Source organism: Xiphophorus maculatus, chromosome 22, assembly GCF_002775205.1.
Source record: "Xiphophorus maculatus strain JP 163 A chromosome 22, X_maculatus-5.0-male, whole genome shotgun sequence".
In the NCBI taxonomy this organism is placed as follows: Eukaryota; Metazoa; Chordata; class Actinopteri; order Cyprinodontiformes; family Poeciliidae; genus Xiphophorus; species Xiphophorus maculatus.
This window is the reverse complement of record NC_036464.1, coordinates 17,055,603-17,078,800: the sequence shown is the minus strand read 5'-3', so window position 1 is coordinate 17,078,800 and position 23,198 is coordinate 17,055,603. Positions and strand designations below refer to the sequence as shown.

Sequence of the window (23,198 nt, the reverse complement as noted above, 5' to 3'; positions counted from 1 at the left end):
GAGGCAGATGACTGGATGATTTCTCCCCAGGTGCGAACATCACTTTGTGTTCCCATGTGTTCAACGTTATGGATAGGATAAGCAACTGTGATTAAGTCAGTGGGGAGAGACTACTGCAGACATGCAAATGTTGAAGCACAAGACCTACAGACCAGTGTGTTTTGGTAATGCTAGTGGAGCTTGGCTATTAAAGTTGCATTTAGCACAAAACCGTATGAATCGCTGCTGCAGCCTTGCCTTTTTATAAGCACTGGTATCAAACAAACAGAAAGTGGCTCCCAGAATTATTTGGTGCCTTCAAGGTAAATACAATTCTCTGTGCATATCATCATTCACTTGCATACATGAAATTAAGTACGAACCCTGGAAGGCCAAAAGCAGTGCATTTATTCATGTTTATGTTTTATTGATGTGAGCAAAGAGAGCTTTGCCTCTGGAAACTCAACCAATCATTTTTCAGATTGGTTTTCAACCTCAAAGTAGTTAGGTTTAGTCATCCTTTCATCCCTACATTCTATTCATTTTACTTACTTCATTTCTCAATCTTGCCTCCACTCTTTCAATCCCCCGTCTTTGTTTTTTTTCCACAGTTTAAAGCAGATTCTAATATACATTTCCGTACAACATGAAAAGGCACATCAGAACGGAAGCTGTTTGGGCATGCAAAGACTACGAATCCTTCAGATAGCTGACTGGACACCCTACTTGACAATAAATTTGTTACTGCTGTAATATCATTGTGATGTACTGCGTCAGCTCAAAAGCAACCATCTCATCTACACAGACTCGCACACCCCAGCAACACAAGTGTTGAGGCATGCAGTGTATGCAGTCACACTGTTGGACCAAATCATGTCTCCACAAATTCCATATCAATCAATTTCCTGACAAAAGAGAGAGAGAGAGAGAGAAATCTTGAAATATAAACGTGCTTCAATGGAACGTGAGAGGCATCTTGACAATACGCCGGTGGGCAGAGGTTTTTTCTACGCAGCTCACAATTTAGGCATGAATCATCTCTGTTCCATACTGCAATATGGCTATTAATAAAATGAAATAGACTGTTGCCGCACATCAGCACAGTAATCCGGCGCTCTCTAACACTGGGCTTCAAACAGAACCTGTTGCTTACTCAGCCTCCACTAAAATATCATTAAAAAGGAACCCCTCAAATATTGTTTCTTTCTAATTGGGCAGGGGAGGAAAGGAAAGGAGCCACGTAATCTAAACATCACACCTCCAGACTGCTGTTTCTTTCTGCTTAGGAATAACAAATCACAGGAAGAGGAAGCGATCTCAGAAATGTGAAGAATACAGCTGCTTTTATGTAGCTCCAGCAGTCTTTTTGAACATAACCAGCGGGGACAACTGAGGCAGCTAAATTAATTTCCAAGGGACCACCAAAGTTGATGGCAGCGAACAGTGTAAGGCTCCTTGTAATACAACAGCTAATGGGTGATACAAAGAGAAGGCTTGACACATTCAGTATCTCTGTTTTACTGTCTGTTTCTGAAAAGTTCACAGCAAAGGGGATCTATATTTACATTCTCAGTAAAATAAATATGTAAGTTTATATATTATACTGTAAAGACATGGGTGTAGAGATGCTTCTCCAGGGAGTAATCTCTGTCTCTTTATATCATATCACTACAGCTACAAGAGCAATGTGTCTGACAAGCAACTGAAATTAATCATATTTATTTAATCTTAGGAGGTAATTTCTACACTGATTTTGACAACTTTCCCTGATAGCTTCAGAAAATGTGAATTTCTGGCAGTTTAAGAAAATGATGAATGAACATTTTAATTTGTTTTACTAGAATTTAACTTACTAAACCTTCAAGACGACTTCATAGCCCCAAATTTTTATGAAACTTCCATGTGTTTTATTTGACTATTACAGTGCATGTGGAACATATTCACAGTGCTTCATTTTTTTCACATTTTGTTTATTTATTCCAAATTGTATTTTAAAATAAGTGTTTTCTCAAAATTCTATTCACCAATTGTGACAGAGTGATTTTTTTTTTTATTTTTTCGCTAGTTTATTAAAAGCAGAAACAAAGAAATCACATTTATTTAAGTATTCACAACATTTGCTTAATAAAACACATAGAACACAACATTTTTAGTGTTAAGCATAGTGGAGTAAAATTTTCTACAAAGTGTTGCTTAAAAGCAACACTTTGCTTTCAAGCAACAATGTAAAAATGATTAGGTTTAAAAGTATGAATGTTTTTTAAGTTACTGTACAAGTGCATAGTTGGTTTATGCTACCTTTTTCTACCAAACTTTTAAATTCCAAATGTTTTGATGCAGTAGGACAGATAATTCACAACTGATACTAAAAATGAATATTTTGCACAAGACTTGCAGCAAGAATATTTGTCAACACAGAGCTACATGTTTAACATCTTTTCTGTTTGTCACATTGAAAAACTTGTCTTAATCACAGGTTACCTCCAAAATGGCAGCATGCAGATAGGCCATGTAAAATAGCTTTTTTACAGATCAACATCACAGAATGTTCAGAAAACTACGATCACCATTTTTATAAAGTTTCTTAATCACACATGCCTCTGAAACTGCGGTTCTGTGATAGATTATGATCGCTCAAAATGTTTTGTATTTGTGCCTTGGTTTATAGCATGGTGGTTTTCCAGTTGGTCTCATACTGTGACCCAGTCTGGTGGGTGAAAGAAGAGGCTCATCATTCCTCCCAGACAACCATTTTGAGCTTTGCAATAATCTGATTAGACTTTACTGAAGCTTTTTCAAAGAATGAAAAAGGAAATGGTAGGATTATGCGGTTTAACTTGCAACATCACAGAGCTGTGGTAATGACTTTGTTCACTCTGGAAAATTAGCTTGTTCACCTTGAGTAACATTTCCATTTTAGCTGCAAAGTACAGTAGTTAGTGCCGACTACTACTAACTTGATTCAGAATACGCTTTGACCACTTTGACAAAGATATGTACTTTTTGCAGGATTGGCACCTATTTACAGCAGCTTTTGGGCAAGATGTGTTCAATCATATTCAAGTCTGGACTCTGAGTAACTATGTTACCATCAGTTGTTATAAAAAAGCTGTATACTGATATATTAAATAAAATATGACTGTCAAATATCAAATACGACTTAAAAGAAATTTGACTTTGCAATTTTGCAAACCTTAAAATTGGGTTTCTGTCTCTTTAAGAAACTCCTAGTTATAGTTATGTTTTTGATAAGGGAATACATTTATAACATGATGTAAAGCTCAAAAAAGTTGATTTTAATCATTCAGAAAATGCAGTAAAAAAAAAATTTGTTTCACCACTTTGAAAAATGGTGAAGCATTTGCTCCAATTTTTTATTGTTCATGTGTCTATGCTTAACTTAGCTGATTTTAAAATTAATTTCAAACCCATTGCAAAAAGTAAAACTCGTGACCCAACTCTGTTTATATGCTGAACATATCCATACCTAGCCTAGGACTGGGTCAGCAAAAACAACTAGGTTGGTTTGTTTGTTTTTGACCATAGTTTTTAAGATTATTGTTTTCAGTTTTGACCAAATGTGCCACAGTGGAATGGAACATGATGTGCTTCATGTGTAGTTCTCTTCCAGATGCTTTCCATTAATTGGTTATGTCTGTTTCTCCGCTGTGCTGTAAATCTCTATTATTGATCAATGAGGGCACAGCTATACAGCAGTGGCAAACACTCCGTGAGTTTGACAGCTTTTTTTTTTTTTTGCAGATTTCACTGAACGTCAACAGCTGTACTGACCCTATTTGGCTCCCCTGAGTATTTCAATGACTTAGTGTTAATCTTGTTGATTAAATAATACAAATAGCCTGTTGAATTTGAATTAATTTTTTGATTCTAACATGCAGCCTCTCAGCAGAATGTCAAAAATTGCCATAGATGAGGGACTTTATCCACTCTCTTTTCCCTCCTATGAATACAGACGCCAGCTATATATGAATGGTCATCAGAGGAGTTATTTATTTATTAAGAAAAAAAAAAGAATATAAAATTTCTATTTTATTGTACACATATTGTACAAAAATATTTTAACATTTATGTGAATGACAGGTTTTTCTCAGCAACTCATGTTTGGAGAAACATGACTCCCAAAATTAAGGAAAAATCCATTGTGGGCACATCTGAAGGCCAAGATTTTTTTACAAATCTCCCAAAAACAGAAGTGCAAATGTAAAAAAGAAAAAAAATTACTTAATAAGCTGCATTCAATATTAACAACTCTCTCTTTCACCAAAGTACTTTTCTTAGAGAGCTGCACATCAGTGGTGCTTCCTCCATAACCATGCCAGACTGACCTGGAGTTGAGTCGTTCATCAACGATTCATTCAAATTGACCGTTCAGCATTCCGGTCTGGTGGAACTTCCACTTTCTGTGACTAACAAAATGTGTGATAAAGATTCATCCAGTGAGAGACACAGCGCCACTCCAGCACTGTAGCTGTACTGTGCCACTATGCTACAACGCCGCAGCACAAATCTGGACATTCACCCTGTATCCTTGAGACAAGTAGGTAGGCTTACTGCAAAGCAATGCAATGCTTTATTTGGTGAAATAAGTAGATGGGGGCATGCGTGTCTTTGTTTTTATGTGGCTTGACACAACGTTAGCCATTAGTTTGGAGAAACAGAACCAGCAACACACTGTACTGGAGTGGCGCTATGTCACAGAATGAACAGCTCACTTTCTGATTTGTGCCATGTGCAGATTGTGCTGGAAGAGATGCTACTCTGCATGAATGAACCATGTGATCAGGTGAACAGATCTTGTTAGCAATTAAGGTATCTTTTCTGAAAATCAAAGTATTTTTATTAAGTGACACAAAAGTTATCTTCAATAATGCACTCAAAGGGAATGGTCAAATTTGAACATAGGTAGGCACACATGCTTACTAGAATTGGTTTTACTATCACATAGAAGCACATCATGTTCCATTTGGACCACTCTGACACTTGGAAAACCCCACATGCTCAGTTATTGCGAAACACGACCACCTGGTTTCATTTTCACTCAGAATGCAGTCACTTTAAAATTCTGCTAGGTGCTGCTTTAATGTTTCTACGAGAAATCCTTAGTGTCACCCACTACTTTGACTGACTGTTGGATGCTTCATGAACTGCCTGATGAGCTAAGAGAAACCTTTAGCTGTTCTTATCGATATGTATTTTAAAATATTCAGCTAACATGTCAAAAACATAAAGCCAAATAGAGTCATAAATATGAGAACTTTGAGTTTTGTTACTGGTAGTTTGGATTTTAAGAAATTTTGCTTTAGTTCAGTGATTGCTGATTTTTCTAGTTTCTATGTTTCTCTAGATTTTATTGTAGCTTTGCCTTCTGATTCTTTCTAAGCTATTTTTTTTTCCGATTTACACCACTGCTCATATATGTATTGATAAATGTGTGTTAAACTTTGTGTAATCTGATTTTGGATTATACCTATACACTTTCTAGCTAATTTATAAAGTCATAACTTGGCCAAAATACGGTTCTTGTAAGTCCTTGCATTGGTGTCCTGCTATCAAGTGAACCTAACCCCCTACCCATCAACAAATATTTGCAAAAAAAATCTGCTTCTAGGTGACAGAGGTGTTAAATGCTTCTGGATTCTTTTATAAAAACTGTTTCCAGTCTTGTGGTGGGCAGGGAAACCCATCCCATTAAAACACGCAGTAAGTACTGTTTTGCAATATTGGCTAAGACATCTAAGAGCTATAAGAATACAAGTCTGCAGCAGTACTGATATGGTAAGCAAACTATCAAAATGAGGACAATTATTATATGTCAGAACAAAGTAGTCATAAAATGCCAGTCTATTTTTGCTTGTAAGATCTAAGATTAATATATTCATGTATTCATTAGAAATTACCTGATGCAAACACCTGCAGAGAAAAAGAAACACAGTAACCCCTGCGCATTTGCATAGACTTCTTAAAGACAGCAAAATCAAGAAGCAGTGCAAGTGGGTGGACGGTAGAAAAACCACCACATCTTGATTGTGCTTCTGTTAGGAGGTTTCCAAGGCAGATTACTTAGCAGGGAGACAAATGTCTTTCAGGAAAATGGTGTGGTCGAAGAGTGGCCTTACTCTGTGCCCGTCTTATCTGTGGACAAAATTGATTGTTTGTATTTTTGTGGGCGAAAACATACTCTGGGGAAAGCTGCTTTCATCAAGTAAACTCCGGCAAAATGTACCTTGTGCATTAGTCGGCGATCTGTATGTTTGCTTATCCACCCAACTCCTGAGCTTTGGTCATATAACACAAATGCTTCAAGCTTGAGAGGTTTCAACAATCAATTCAGTCCATTATGGGGGGGAAATTAATGAAATGGGTTTCACTTCAACTGCGGCTCTATTGTGACGAGATTTTGTGGGCATGTTGGGCTTTTCTTCCTTTAACAACAATAAACAATAAACCGTTTTTTTTGCCCTCAGAGGGATAAAAAGATTGTGAATGGCCTGCTTCATTTTTTAATGAAAACTTGGGGTAAAAGTCAAAGAAATATGTTTAATGGACCAGCACTTATTTTTCCTCCTCCTGTGTTCCGACATTGTCAGACAGCGAATTGTAGTTTGCACTTTAAAAGGTAAAATCAAAAGGGACTTGGTGTTCAAGGACAAATTTGGTTGCCATTTATTTATGTAATTTAAATGTTGGAAACGTACGACAAAGTTTTAGTAAAATTGTAGCAGTCTAAAACTAATTTGATGCATTGTATGTTATGGGGATGCATTAGGACTTTTCAGTCTGCCAGTTCGTTTGCATTCTTTCACTGTAAGCATGAGGACAATCATTTTGATTCATTTTATCCTGTCTTTCAGTAAACCATGAACCACAGCAAAGATTTCATATCTGGCTGGGTGAAATATCACATTATAAAGTCTATATAATTTAAAATTAATTGTTTGTGTAAAGGGTTTGATATTTGCATTTTGGTGAACTGATTCCATATAACTACTTCCTAGAAGTCTTTCAGTTCCCTTACAGCTTTGGCTTCAAATAGCTTATCTTCTGCCTGACTTTTTTGGAGCCAATAAGGGGCAGAGAGTTCAAAGTGAGCATTTCCATCACAAATGTTATATGACTCAGATCATGAGGTAAACTTATCTATCATGGATGTGATATCGATTCTCCTATAACTTATTTGCATATTTTACCATGTTTAGCTGCAGCTCGTGAAGATTAGGGAGATTTTTTGTGTGTGTGTTTTTATTTACATAGCCAAAGAACTTCATTCTTGCACTAAATTTCTGTATATAAATTACAATTTCCAGACATTACATGAACCAAAGCAAAAGGTTAGTTTTTATCTTGTCATGAAAATAAAATAAAAAACTACCTCTATGTTATAAAAGTGGTTAGATGGGCAGCAGTTCATGCACATTTCATGTTTGCTTTTAATTTTTAATATGCCAATATTTTTGGTTTATATATTTTTTGTGGATTTGCCAATATTGCTATTATTAAAATTACTAATATATTTTTATTTAATTAATAGCTTTGGATTTGAGTGATGTCACAGTATTATTCCCTCATCTAAAACATACCTGGAACCTGGGTTAGATTTTTTCCTGCACTGTTGAGAAATATTGAATCTCCTTTGGCAGCCACTGCTGGTGGTACTACTAGTCTGCTGACATCATCAAAATATTTGTTATGAAATGACCCTATGTAAGTGAACTCAGCTGAATTGAAATGCATAACTAATAATCAAAGCTAACATTACAGGGGATTGCTAGTGCCCTAAAGAAAAAGTTACAAAACCAAGACATCTGTATTTCTCCATCACATTGGCTTACACTATCCCTCAGACTGTTCCACTGGATACTGTGTCAACTTCTTTTTCTTTGCACTGTACCATAACAGGAATGAATGAACTGTTTGTAAGTGGATATGATTCTCAAACTGACTATACTGAGCTGAAATACACTGGAATAATATAAATTAATTTAGACTAAATCAAATTTCATTAAAATGGAGACAAGTCAGAGCTGTTTGGACCTCAGGGCGGATGATCTGTATAAACAGCTATTGGCCTTTCACAAAGTAAAAAAGTATATAAATATTAAAAAATGTCAGAAATAGACTTACGTTGGTGAAGACAGGCAGCACAGAAAAAGAGAGACTATACGACTAACATAACAAGATGACTCTGATCGAGTGACATATCCTGGAAACAGGACTGAAATAAATAAGAATATATTCAGAAATGAATACAATATATCCCCCAGACAGCTGGGGAAAAAAGCAGCAGTAGCAGTAATAATCCCTCCAACAGAGCCACAGGGACATTATTTGTTCCCAAAGTAGAGTATATGAATTTTTAGCTCATCATATAACCCCTGAGTCTGTGGCGGCTCTGCACTCGCACACGAACACAAAAATGCATACATATGTTTGATTCCTAAAAATAAGACAATATGAAATGATGACAATTGTGATACTTCCAATTTTGAAACACTAACTTTTTAAGTCAAAAGATGTGAAATATCTTTTGTATTACTCAGTAAATGTATTACTGAGGGATAATTGGCACATTGATTCTGTACAAAAGAAACAAAATAGCCCATTTTCCTTTCACATTTGATAATAAAGAAATACTGCTAAATGAGAAACAAAAGAGAAAGTATTTGAAAATACCACATAATATTTCAATGTTCTTGATCAAACACCCTGAGTATAAAACCCTGTCTTTCACTTTGCATTTTGCTCTTAAATTGAAGGAAAAGAGCTTCAAACTCATGTGATCATGTACATTTTGTACAAAACTGAAACTTCTGGCACACATTTAGCAATTAAATGTTACGTGCTGCAGCTCAGGGAATGAGTGAAAAGCCAAACACAGAAAAGCCAAAATATAATTAGACTCTGTTTTGTGATTTATATAATCAATTTTTTTGATGACACTTCCATCATGTTTCAGCTCATTCACTAAGTCATGTAAATCATATGCAGGTTTGTCAAATCTGACCTCTGCAAAGATTTTGTTTATCCTGTCATGAGTTCTGCCAAAATTGTAATCAAAATTAATTCACTTATTGACGCAGCCTGCCAGACAATAACTCTGATTATTATTATTATATATATATACTTTTTTTTTCATTATTATTATTATTATTATTATTATTATGGCACAGCAAACCAGCTATTTTAAAGGATCGGTTCCAGGATATCTAATGAGTGAGTATTCTGTTTTCTAAATGTGCCATTTTCTGTTTGGAAGTTTTCCATCATTTCCATTGATTGCACCGTGTGTGTGGCACTTTAGGTTGGGTCTTTTGTTACTCGCTAGATAGGAAAAGCCATTTTCAACCCTGCAACTAATACATTCCTGTCACTGTAAGCTGCCAACTCGTGCCATTATTTAAGCTGACTGCCACCTGAACAGTTCCAGTCATCTTTAAACATGATAGTAGCTGCTGTGTTGCTTCAGGCAATATGCTGCTTCAAGGTGTAGTGATTCTCGGCACATAATCTTGCTAAACCAGGTTCTCTTAGGTTGCCTGATATCTGGATAGAAAGACACAATCTGTTGTGACCTTTAGGCGCAACATTTTTTACCCTGAAGTGGGGCAGTGTGTGTAGACGAAATATCCCTGATGACTAATAAAGCTGTCAGCCAATTGGGATTTCAATTTTATGATTTTTCCCAATCAGAAAATGCATAAATTTGTTTTCATAAACTAATCACAAATATACTATGTGTCTTCCTCGCTGCAACAGCTATTAAACTAATTAATCACATGCAAAACTGTCAAATATGATTCTGCACCCGCTTTGTCTCTTTGATTAAATGTGATGGATAAAAATATGTGCGTGTGTATTTGTGTGTGTGTGTGTGGTGCACAGAGAGAGAAAGAGAGAGAGGCAAGCAATGTCAGTGTGCTTGAATATGAAACTGATGGGAACTCTGTATTTACTGCTTAAAATGCACTTTGTGAGGAACAGCTAAATTGTAAGTGCTGAGGAAGTGCTGAGAGGATATGTTGATGGGATGCATTATGGTCCCTGAGCACAAATGATTCATGAAAAAGAGCACACATGCATGTCTTTTGAGGAGCAAAAACTGGGATTTTACTGAATTATTTCTACTGTAAGGGGTGATTTATTTTTGTCAATGTGACATAAAATAAAACTTAAAATGAAAAAAGAAACATATTAAAATATGATACTCTAATTTTACCTTTTTTGGTAGCTTCTGCTAAAGTCTTCTTAAAACACATGGCCGAGTTCTACTACTGCTAGTGCAAGTGACCTGCCGCTAATCTAACAGTGATTATAGGAGCAGCCTTCCATGAAATGTTAACTGGTGGAAGGATTAGTTTGATCTAAATTTAAAGAGCTGGACAAGGTATTGGTTTCTACTCACAAAGCTGTGAAAAACTAGTCTGTTTGTCACTGTAGCATTAATAATTATTTCTAACATAAAAATAGATTAAAAACCATCATATTGTCAAGAAAAACATGAAAAGCTAGCGATAGCCATTAACAACTGCTGCACACGTCTCTACAGCGTCCTGCTCTACTGCAAAAGAACGTTTCAGATTCATTTTAGCATGAAAGATACAAATTTTTTACAGAATCCACGTGAAGAGTCTTGTATGTGAGAGATTTTACTTAGAGTACTCATAAGATCGGTCTGATCCTTATGTAAATACCATTTTAGTTACTTGAAAACTTTATGACTATTTCACGTTGCTGGAAACCACAATTGCATATCTACAGTCCCTGAGGAAGCCATGTGTTTCTGCTCCAGCATGTCCACTGGCGAGGGTTGGTGAAAAGAGTACAGCTTATGTAATTTATTTATTTAAAGTCATGCATAAAATGTTGTAAGCCTAACCAGGAATCTTCTGTGTAAATTATTTTTGAAGGAGGCGGGGGTGGTGGTAAGGACAGTGGTGCGGTGAGCCTGGGAGTTAAAGAAAGTCCAAGGTAAAAGAAGAGGGAAGTAATTGCTTACTGCCGGAGACGAACAGAGGCACATAAGCCCATCAGATGAAACTGGGTGTTTTAGAGCAAAGCTGCCTACCCGCCAATAAGTGCTTGTTTGTCACTAATAAAGCTGAAGGTCGCACACACAATTCCCTCTCCTCTGTTTTTTTTGTCAAGCATGTTTCAACAAAAACAAAATCAAAATCATCCTAACCCTGAAAATTACCCCAGAGACTAAAATCAAATAATTTGTACTTTTTTTCTTTGGCACTTTTAACTGCCTTGTTGTTGCTTTGTGCTATGCAAATAAACTTGACTTTGGTAACTATAGGTTGCTACAGATTGGTGGTTTACTTTGGTTAATTAGATTGAAACTTCCACTTTATTAAATTTTGGCACTAAAGCTTGAGGTACATAAACTAGTGTTTCTCTCCTTCATGATTTCTTTAGATTGCATTATTTTATTCGACTTAAGCTTTTTACACTGAAGAGAAAAATAATAAGTAGGCTGAGAAAATGCAACAAGTCTGTTATGCCACCCTTGTAAGCAACAGCTGCTAACAAGTCTTGCAATACATTCTTTTTTTTCATTTTGAACTATTTCAGGCTGGACTTGTTGGTTTGCTTTGCATCACTGACCTGCTGATCAGAATCTGCACTGATTTAGCTGAAGTACTCTCAAGCATAAGGTTACAAACTAATAGTCAGACGTCATCCCTCAGAAAATTCTTCATGAGAGAAAAAAAATCAAGAAATCATTTCTTCATCAATTATGTCAAGTCGTCAAAGTCCTAAAGCACCACTTCCCTAGATGTTCTTTTTCTGAATTAATATTTCATGATGTTTAATGACGAATATGAGACAGGGCGCTGTGTTCTTTTGGTTAAAAGCAGTTTTACCTCAGAACACATTGATGCTAATTTTTTTCCTTGTCTTTTGTTGCTAAGCCATTAAAGGGATGGTGTTATATACGTAGTTTCCAGGCACAAAGTACCATTTTAAAGAACAATTAAGCAACTATGTTACCTTCAGTTGTTACACAAAGGCTGCATATATCAAACACATCTAAAGAAATTTGACATTGCAATTTGATGCCTTAAAGTTCTCTTTAAAGCCCCTTTGCTCTTTTCCATACTCTGCATTCAACACATCAGCACAACAATGCTTCTCATTATCCTGTCTGCAACCATTCTTAGGTTTTACTCAGAAGTAGTTCCTATGCGCAGCTCAGCAGACTCACAGTTCCACCAGGTGTTAGCTAATCGCTGCTGCTGCTAGTCTGAAGGAGCTGTGTGGAGAAGGGATTCTCTCTGAGGCAGAAGCTCAGTTGGGGACTGCAGATCTGAAGGAGGAGATTTGTAAAAATAGGCGGTACTTTGTGTGAGCAAGCGTTTAGGCTGAATGGCTGCTATAGGAGATTTAAGGATTCCTCAAAAAATGAAAGAATCAAAGCAACACTCCTGGTATATTAATGAGGAGGGAATAAGAATATCACATGATGGGAGAAAGTAGATTTTATATACCTCCGCTCTTCTTTGCCCCCTCATTTAACACTGACCTTATACCTGAGGCAAGTGATCATAATCAGGCCACTGAACTCATGTGGTCAATCACTGTTAATTTATGATTTAACTAGGCTGTATCAGATACAAATAAAGCCTAGGCATGAATTCAAGTTAAATTCAAGAAATGTGATTAAGGACATGCAGGTAATCTGTTATTTTATTTATTTTTATTTTTTGCAGACCAATAACAATTTGATATAGGGCTATGTTAGTAAACTACTTTCAAATTAATTTACTTACATCATGTTTGCTTGATATAAATAACTGTGATCATCAGAAACATATAAGTGTGACTAATAGTCAAAAACATTCAAAAATTATAATGAGCAAACACATTTTCTCACAGCAATGTTCTTGACCATTTTATGGATGAGGCCATAGTTCAGGTTAAAAGAGATCATTGCTGAGTTGAATAACTATGATTTATTACCACAATTTTAAAAAGTCAAATCCCACTGTGAAGGTTAGGCAGTTTCAAAAAAGAAACAATGGTACTGAAGCGGTGGGATTCCAATTTGCTGTGACTCAACTACAATCACTGGAAAACTACACGATACCAATAATTGCTGTGAACATGTTTACTTATGAGCAGACGCATCTTGAGCACCAAAGAATAAAATCAGTGTGGTATACAAATTTTTTTTATAAAAAAAAAAAAAGGACTCCGGAAGGAATCAAAAGCCGACCTCCTTTAGCAACAAAAATCGACAAAACTTTTGTAGTTTTAAAAAAGTCGTAGGCATCTCAAATAAAACTAATTGTACTCTTTTAGGAGAGTGCTGCTGTTTCTTTTGTCCACCAAGTCATTATAAAAACCAAACTGCAAAACAAGAGGTTTCCTTAATTAATGAATAATTTTTCCTGGACCTCAGAATGCTAAGTGATTAGAAGATTGTTGTTTTTGGTTAATTAACTGTTATAAGTTTTGGCTTATGGTTATTCTTATAACGATTAGCCATTTTAATGAGCGACAAAATACGCTTTCAGTGTGTAGCACTAACGATTGTGTCAACTGACTCGCTTGGTTAAGCTTTGTGAGGAGGCTTTTCCTGAACTCGTGAACTCTTTTTTTCTAAATTATTAAAATGAATGCACAAGGTTGAAATCAAGGCAGAGAGGTCGTATACTTTGATCCCAGTGTTATGAAACTATTTTTCTGTAGGAAAAAAAACTTTTACTGAAGTGGGTGCGGCTTTGACTTTGTCCCTCATCAATAACTCTCATTACAGTAAGCTGCAAGAGTATTTATATTCAGTGGAGTTTTTCATATTCTGCCACATTTGAACCAAAAGCTTCTATTGTTTTTCACTTGGACTGTAAAACCTAGCAGTACATCCTAATAACAGAAATTAGTTGAAATAACTTAAACTAAAAAAAAAAAAAAGTTGTGATAACTCATTTCCATCAATTAAATAAATATTTGTTTGAAGTAATAACTCAGTGGTTTTAAGTTGTGGTAAATATACAGTACCCTATCATGATGTATTTTTAGATCTTAAACTAAACAATTATCCTTGAAATGTTCAAAGCTTGAGATATTATTTATGTACAAATGCCGATTTAAACTTTTCCACAATGTTATCGATGTCTGATGTATTTGTTGGTCTTCACAATGCGCTTCGTTTGCTTATGTTTTCCAGCAAACCTATGGGGCCTTCATATAATGACTGTATCTTTATGGACAATAGTTACACACAAGTGTCCTCTATTTACAAATTCAGTGACTTTTGAAAGGAACTGGTTGCTATGGATTTTAATTGGGGGTCAACACAAGTTCAGTAAGGGGGAGTGCAATATAAATGCATATAAATTTAACAAACTTGTTATTCCTGATAAAAGCAATTAAACCTTGCATTATTTTGCTTCCATTGCTTAATTATGACCTACTTTGTGTTAGTCATGATATAACATTCATATTAAGCAAACTGAAGTTCATGGTTCTAACATGACAAAATGTTGAATAGGTTTGAATACTTTTGCAAGGCATTATTGCCAACCACATTTATTAAATGATCGTGGAAAATAACCTTTATTAAAACCCGGCGCTCAGAGAAACATGTCACTTCTCCTCATTAGATGCCATCACAACTGGCCAACAAAAACAAAATTAACTTCTCTGAAGCCGCATATCCACAAATGCTGTGTTCACAGTGACTGGATAAATGGCTGTACTCTACGTTTTATACAGCACACAGCTGCAGTTTCCGTCAGCATCTTACGATTCCATCAGTGGACAGTGCACCCTAAAGGCTTAAGACAAGTGGGATTAATGAACAAGTGTGTGGTGTTGACACCTCCAGAGACAAGCATGTGGAGGACAAGAGTGCCTTGCAGGGGAAAAAAAAAAAGATTTTTGATTTGTTTTTGTGCCGCCAGTTGCAACTTTACAAACAAAAAAGAAAAAAAGACACAAGCTAATACTTGTTATTAAAGTAAATATAAAATTAGAAGGAAAAAACTCAAGAGAAGCACAGTACGGGAAAGTCGACTAATATAAAGTGCATCACAGACAGAAAGTAATTTATACTCAAATATAAAAGCATGAACTGTTTTTGGTTTTCATCAAGCATAGTGAGGATCAAAAAACCCCTTAGATGGAAAGCAGGGGGCCAGAGGATGATAAAAAGTTCATGGCTAAAAGCCTTAAGGAACTATTAACCCTTTGACTGAACACCATTAAAGAGTTTTCTCCACGTTTGGCGAGAAAAGCATTTAATATTTTACAACTGATTTGCAATATGAAGGATATGCATTTTGAGTACAAAAGAAACTCCTATTTTGCCTTTTGCTATGCCTCAGTTGTGAAAGGTTTATAATGCTCTTTTCATCATCCTGTAGCAGAACCAAATTCTGGTCAAACACCTCTGTGATTTGGGAACCCATTCAATTTGATTTTATGGATCAATGAATTTCTGGCGCATTAAATGGAATGGCTGTCTATGTAATGAAACGGTTTTAAACACAGGTGTCCCCCAGGGCCATGTCATTTCCTCTTTTTTATTGTCTATTTATACCAATGAGATTATGAGGAACAATAATGGCCTCGTTTTGATTAAGCGTTCTGACAACACGACCCAGGGGACCTGTCTAGTTCTGTGTAAGTCACAACAACAAAAAAAAAGAAAAAAGAAGAGACAACATTACAGAACTGACAGATCCGTTTGACTAATTCCACCTCAAAAGGAAGAACAGAAAAAAGAGAAGGAGAGGAGCCAGCCTCATCAATGCCTGGCACCTCTTAAAGCAAGTCTCCAACAGCAGGGCAGTAAAGATGATCAGACCCTTTCTATATAGGAACATTATTTACAGGGACGCACAGAAGAAGCTCCAGGGATGTGTAGTCAATAAAGATGCTCATTAATGTCCTCGGCTCAAACACTCCGTCCTGGTTTGATCAGCTGTCTGTGAGGAGCTTGGAAAAATGGTCAATCAGGAGCCCAAAATCATTTGGCTGCCAATAAACTCCCTGATCGTCATCAACTGGCTTGCACACTAAGATGCCTGCCTTTAAAGGGAGGATGGCTTTGCATCCACTGAAGTAGTTTAATATGTGCTGCAACAGCTGTTTAGCACTTATGTGAGGGAAATAAAAAAATGAAAAAACCTGTTATGCATTACAACCAAAAACGTTTACAGGTTTTGCTAGGGTTCTATATGACAGGCCAACAATAAGAAATTCATATTTGTGATGCAGATACAGAAAAGAAAAAAAAACAACAACTTATTTTCCAAGATTTTTTTGATACTAAAAATCTAAAAGTATGATGTGTATTTGTATTCTACCCACCCCTGTTAATATCTCGCTACAATTGCAAGTGCAAATGTTGGTGTATACCACCACAATTTATGCATATGTGGAGACAAAACATTTTGCCAACTTTTCTGCGATAAATAGTTCAATCTCAGTGGGATTGGATGCAGAGAATGAATGAATAGAAATGTTCAATTGGTTTTATGTCTAGAATTTGACGGGGGAAATTCAGCACAAATGCTATAAGGTGGCTCTCTTTGTTTTCCTGCTGGAAGGTTAACCTCCGGCTCAGCCTCAAGTCATTTGTGCCTTTGACCATGTTCACTTCCAGAATTGCCCTGTATTTAGCGGATAAATCATCCCCATTTGTTTTTGACCACACAAAGCCTTTTTTGCATCCTTGTGTGGGATAAAAAGTTCTTCTCCACGACTTGAACAACACTAAGCTTTCCTTGAGTAATTCAGCAACCAGGCCACTTTTACATAAAAGCCAGCTATGGGGAGTGCAGGCTAATAGTTGTGCCTTTAAATTCTTTCACCTGAGCAGTGGATCTCTGCAGCTCCTCCAGAGAAATAATGAGCCATTGCCTTCTTCTCAGTGCGTTCCTTGCATGGCCTACACAAAACAATTCTATTTACACTGAGATTAAATGATACAGAGATTGAATATTTTCAATAATTACTGGTTCTCTGAAAGCTATTGGTTTGCACTGGATTTCATTTAGGAGTGGGGAAGTAAAGAGAGACTAAACTTTTTAAATATTTACACATTTAAAAAAGAAAAAAAAAACATCTGTCATCTGCCTTCTATTCCCCAAAAATACAAACATAACACAATTAATTTTGTGGATGTCACATGACTTATGAAAATACTGGAGTTTCTTCATATGAAATTTCACCGGCCATGTTGGTATCCATCTATCTATTGTTTATGCAGGCGTGTTCTTATAGGGTTGCAATGTTGTTTTTCCTAATTTGCGCAATTAATATTTTCGCCCAAACTAAAACAGCATCATTACAAATCATATTTCTTTTTACCACCTTCCCTATTCACATGCAGGACAGATTTAAGCAACGAGACACATGCACTACCAATCAATACAACACACAGTTAAGGAGCATAAATTTAAAAGGGAATTTGTGGGGTATATGTTTTATTCCCCTGGTTGAGCCCAATCAATGTTATCTCTCTTAAAGTCAGAGTCCAGGGGGCTACGACTGCAGGCTTTGATGTCTTAGACAATCCCAGAAATCAAATGATGGTTGGAAGACTGACTCATGGACAGGTTCAGGGTTTTTATACGATGAGATTCTTTATCAAATCTGAACTCAGAAGATCCCCTGCTGGCACTTTTCACCATCACCCTCAACATCTCTCTCATTTTTCTTCCTGTGGGATTTGACATATTGGCCAAATCGCAGGCAATGTCTTGAAGTGAAAATTTGATAGAACTACCCTAGACCGCAGGACTGAAGTAATTTTCCTTCAAATGTCCCTTTAAGATTGAATTTATTATCAGTCATTTACATCTAATATAGCCTGAGCTCTAACATCCAGTCGTAAAACCCCATAAATTTAAGCTCCGCCGTTTCACTTGTACTTTCAGGACCACAGACTGGAGTCCAGATTGTATAAATCTAAAATGTTGACTGGCTGCAGTGACAAGCTCATCAAAGATCCAGTGAATACTGTTGTGCAGGAAAAAGAAAAAAAGTGGGTGTGGAGGGTCATCAATGTGAAGAGATCTGAAAACTAACCTCATATTTCACTATTCATTACATATGAGGTTGTATGACTTCAAAAATGCTTCGACGTAGCAAAAGTCTGAGAACATAATAATATGCGCCATATAACAGAAAATGGAACAGATAAGAAAAGCAATTAAAGATTGAATTATAAAAAGAAATTGATCTGGCTGTTTAAAAAAACAGGAATATTAGCTCTTTCACTGGGGATGTGGAAATGATTAAATGTGAAATGAAATGATTGTTTCTGACACAAAGTGTTTTACCTACTAGACTGAGGTGATCTAAGTTACCTGAAGTAAGAAAAAAAAAAAAAAGGAAAGATGTAGAGCAACAGCTTTAGTCCAAGGCTCTTTGTAGTTTGGAGATCTTTGCTCCTGATAAATCCTGCTGCTTGAAAACATCTTTGCATGCTGCATATTTAAAGCACGAGATAAAATCACCTTGGCTTTGTCTGTGTGTTGCCGGAGTGTGTGTACCCACAATATGTGTTCCAGAATGTAGAGAAAATGCGTGTGCGTGCGGGTGCGCGTGCGTGCGTGGGTGTGTGTGTGTTTGCGTGGGGGTGTGTGGGTTAATGTGGAGGGATACAGCAATGTCTTGGCATGCATTTCAGCTGCCTTCTGGTGTTAAACCGGGATTTATCAAGACAGCAAGCATACAGAGCAACAACATTTATCAACTAAGCAAGAGTTTACTGTCAATAATAAAACTGTGTTTAATTTGCTAAAAGGTCAGACGCTGTTTCATCAGCGTCACATTAGGGGCCCAGGTTGGACACAGTTATTCTAATTGTAGCTCTTACACCTCTCTAGGAGACATTACTTGATTATTTCATAAATAATTAATGTGTTGTGATTGCTGCCAAAATGCCTGCACCCTCCCACAGCTCTGCGCCTTGTCAAATTTACTTGCAAGGACGGATATTAATTTAAAGTTCAAGTGACAAACAGTTGAATAAATGATTCTTCTTTGGATAAATGTAAAAAAAAAAAACAGCAGAGAGAGAGAGATAAACAGGAGGATTGCATGCATCCAAAACACTCAGTGGGCATCTACAACAAACAACAAAAATGAGTATTAATGCAGACATAGCAATATACATATAATTTGTTATGTGCGTGTTTGTCGGGCTTTAAATATTTACATATGTGCGCTGACATAAACGTGCGTAAAAATGTGGTTTCCTAAAAACATCTAAAACGTTTCAGTTTTAAGATGCAACGGCATATAAGGCAAGTGAAGGGCAATTTAAACCCTGGCGATATTAAGTTGAGTGTTGTTTTTCAAACTGAAACTCACACTGCTATTCTGGCCGGACCAGTGCACCATCGCCTGGTTGTGCGTCGAGTCCCCCGACAGAGCAAAAGTGGAGGTGTCCAGGTGAGGCTCGCTCTGCTTCGGGTTTGAGCCCCTGCTTTCCTCCCCCGTGCGCCGGTACTCTCCTCTGAAGTTCGAAGCATCTTGGACAGTTCTCACGGACCTGCGCGCTTCCCCAGTGATACTCCTGTCCAAATGTTCGTTGTAGGACACGCCGACACTTCTTTTCTTCCTTTCCCCGATTGAAAATGTGGCTTTGGGTGTTTCAATCACTGCCGTCGAAATATTGTCACACTTTTTGTCTGGTATTTTGAGAGTGCTGAAATTGTTTACCGTTGAGCCATTTGTAATCACGGTTTCATTTTTCACCTCCTGCTTATATTTTGGTCTCGGGGGTCCGTCAGTTTCAGACATGTGCAAAACTTCATTGCGGTCACTGACTTTCAGCGAGACTTTCATCCCCGCTGATTTTCTGATCATATGTCCCATCGGCGTCGTTACCTCCATGGGGTACAATCTGTTTGCCAGTCTAGGAAAACTTATCTCCGCCCGAGTCGCCAACTTGAGGTGAAAGGGGAATAGCTGAATGAACGCCAAAAGAAAGCAACTCCAAAATGACCAAAGTGTCATTGTGCTCTCCAATTCGGGCAGCCCTCCTTTGCAGAGCAGATAATAGTGCGGCAAAACTGTTCGATTTCTCAAATATTTAGAGAATCATGTCTGCAAGTAAAAAAAAAAAAAAAATCCATTCAGCAGAACCACTCACGTCCAAGAATTTGTCAAAGTGAGGGACCAGTTGGGGAGGCGCTGCGCATCAGGCAAGCGCGCCAGCAGAGAGTATCTGCGAGAACGGGTAGTATAGAGCTCATGAGGACGTCTGAAAAAAAAAAAGAAAAGAAAAAGAGGAGGGAGACTTTAAAGCCTTCAAATCATTTTGAAATCATTCCACGATCTAGGCTTTCATTCAGTAACATCTCTGGCTGTCTGTTTGTGAAAACCTGTGGAAGTTATCCAGAGCAGCGCTTGACAGAGTTAAAACCGTTACCAGAAAAAAAAAAAAAAAAGTGATTTGCATAACATCGTTCAATCTTAGGTAACATTTTGCCTTTGAAACGACTGTGGAGGAAAAAAAAGAAACATAATTTGCTGGCATCAATCAGCAGCGGATTCACCTGTCAGTTGTGCACGCCCGAGCATATGTGGGAGAGTTCATTTGCGAGAGATTCACTTGGACTGCTGATAAAGATCCAGATTTACTATTATTGTTCCAAGCTGCGATGCTGCTGAGGTGCAGAATTTTCTGTTCTCCTCTTGTCCCTACAAGAGGTTTTTGTTTGCGTTTTTTCTTTTTTTCGTTTAGTGGCCTTAAAAAAACCACAGGCCTTCTCCAAGGACACACACATTATTAAAAGCTGTAGAGGTGCAATCTGGTCGACTCACCGAGACAGAAAGTAGTTTTGAAAAGTTAAACTGTCAGTAATCCGATTGGAGAAGCATAACGTACTTCACACACAGACTGCAAGGAAAACTTTTTTTTTTTGTTGACATTAATGATAATCTCTTTCAGAATAATGGAAATCCAAAATTCAGGTTGTCAAAAATACTAATCTGTATATAAGACCAGTAAAAAAAAAAGAAAAGAATGTGGTGTTGTGGGTCAGCGATCTCATTTGTAATTCATACAATCATGAGAGAGAGACTGCTGACTTGACAGAGATTTACACCCTAAACAAGGAGCGTAAACCACATAAGGTCATTGCTACATAAAATCACTGTGCACAAACTTGCTGTACACAGAACTATTAATAAAAGTTTAGTGGAAGAAAGATCTGTGGCTCCCTTAAAAAGTTAGGGTAGATTCACAAGGCATAAGCTGCAGATGGAGTCATTGCTTCAAGAGCATCTACAGCAGTTTTAGGAACATGCATTATTAGCCAAATCTCTTGCATTCTGCGTGGAACCGGAGGTGTAAACAGTGCATCGCTGAGCTAAACAGAAAAAGGATCGGACTGGAGCTCATGTGGTTGAAAACACACAAAAGCAGCTAAATCCAATATACACCAGGTCTGATTAAAAAATTACATTAGATGACATATTACTGAAATAATGATCAAAATACCAAAATTTCACAAATGTATTTTCCTAATGAAGACTGTTAGAGAGATTCAGTCTAGATTTGACATATTTTCACTCTTTACATTTGTCTCAATTTATGGTTGTTCATTATGTCCAAAAAGAATGAATAATATTTTGTTTTGTTATTTTTAAAAAAATCTTTTAAAAGCATATGGATTTCATTAAGTTTATTGTAGTATAAAATATCTAGTTTCAGTTTGACATGTTTTGAATCTTTAGCGACAGATGATACCAGACTTCAGATTACTTAAAAAAACAGCCTCTGAAGTTAGATAAGAGCAATATTCAACTCAAAACACTATTTTTTTTTTGTTTTGTGCATTTCTCCCATGAAAGAAACCTTACAATTATGCCAACATGCTATGCAGTGTATGTTTGACTTTAAAATTGTGAGTTTTAAGCAATGAGGGACCAGGCTTCCAATGCTCTGTTAATCTCTGCACCATCACATTTTCTTTTGTTCATTCACTTTTACTGTCCACATTTGAAAAATTAAGCATCCTTCCAAATCAATAAGCTATTTGAAAGGTATTAGTTTCAATTAGTAGAGCCAAATGAATCCTGCAAGGCATTTTCTATACTTCCTGCTGACAAAACCTTCTCTCTCTCTGTCTCTCTTTCTCTCTTTTTCTCTTTCCCCCTCTTTCAGTTGTTGCAAAACTGGTAAGCCAGCGACCAAAGAAAAACTGTCTTCTTGTAAAAGTTATTACAATGCCTGTTAATGAGGAGCTGGAATGTATGCAAGATAAGTTTGCATCAGCTACCAGACAGTTCCCTAAGGAAGACTCATAAAATAAGTATTTCCACCTTCCTCAAGGACAACAGAAACATCACTGAAGAGGGGCATAGAACCATGTTCCAACATGGGGAAACGGAAAACAATCGAGGACCTAAAGGTTCTCATTTATTTCCTTAAAGTGTGTATGTATGGTAATTAGTGCTAGCTAGGAAGAGATGTAAAGGCATTGATCCTTTCTTACTTTTAATTAGATTTTTTTTTCTGTATATACTTGACAAATATTTTCAAAATTCAGGTCTAGACCTGCGCTTTGATTGTGTTGAGTGGAATCAGTTCTCAGCACGATAATCATCCGTGAATCAATTTCAGTGTAGTGGGTAGATAAAAAAAAAAAAAAAAAAAAAAATCACAATCTTTGAAATAAAAAAAACAATACACCAGCAGGACTGGCAGCAACATGAGTTTATTGCTGGAGAAAAAAAAAAAAAAAAAAAAAAAACCTTATGATGTTGAATGGTTTCAGAGACAGCGCAGAGAAAACAGCAATCAGAGTGCCAAGGAAGGCGGGCAGGCAGCAGTGCCATCCTCCTTAGAGGCCTCACTTTTTGGTCGCCGCATTTCGGCACGGCTGTGCAAACAAATTGAGATTCATACAAGTGAGGGCTCCGGGCAGCAGGTGCTACTGTTGCTATCCGCAGCATTGCCAGGCGGCTAGCTCTCATTCCCGCCAGAACGCCTCTGCAATGAGGGGGTAATTGGACTGATCACACTCTGTTTACCCATTATGCTGTGAAAATGAAGTGGGTTGCTCCCAAACACAGTGTGACAGTCCAGGGATGAAGGAGGAGTCTCCTCCATCAGTGACACATCTTTTAATCTGTTCTAACCTTGGGCCGGCTGCACTGCGCGGCTTCATTGTTTACCTCTTACTTATGAGCCCATATATGGGGCTAGCACAGAGGGAAAGTCTGAGGAA

The 23,198-nt window shown here is 37.0% G+C and overlaps 1 protein-coding gene across 2 annotated transcripts in view; it reads right to left on the bottom strand.

Moving 5' to 3' along the window:
• Window positions 1–20,185, bottom strand: part of LOC102230391 (VPS10 domain-containing receptor SorCS3-like) — a 62,925-nt gene extending 42,740 nt beyond the window's left edge. For both annotated transcript variants that reach the window (XM_014470936.2, XM_023328077.1), the window contains exon 1: window positions 19,330–20,185. In XM_014470936.2, the coding sequence (XP_014326422.2) occupies window positions 19,330–19,977 (648 nt within the window). In that variant the 5' untranslated portion in view covers window positions 19,978–20,185. The remainder of the gene's footprint in view (window positions 1–19,329) is intronic.
• Between the last annotated feature and the right edge of the window lie 3,013 nt (window positions 20,186–23,198).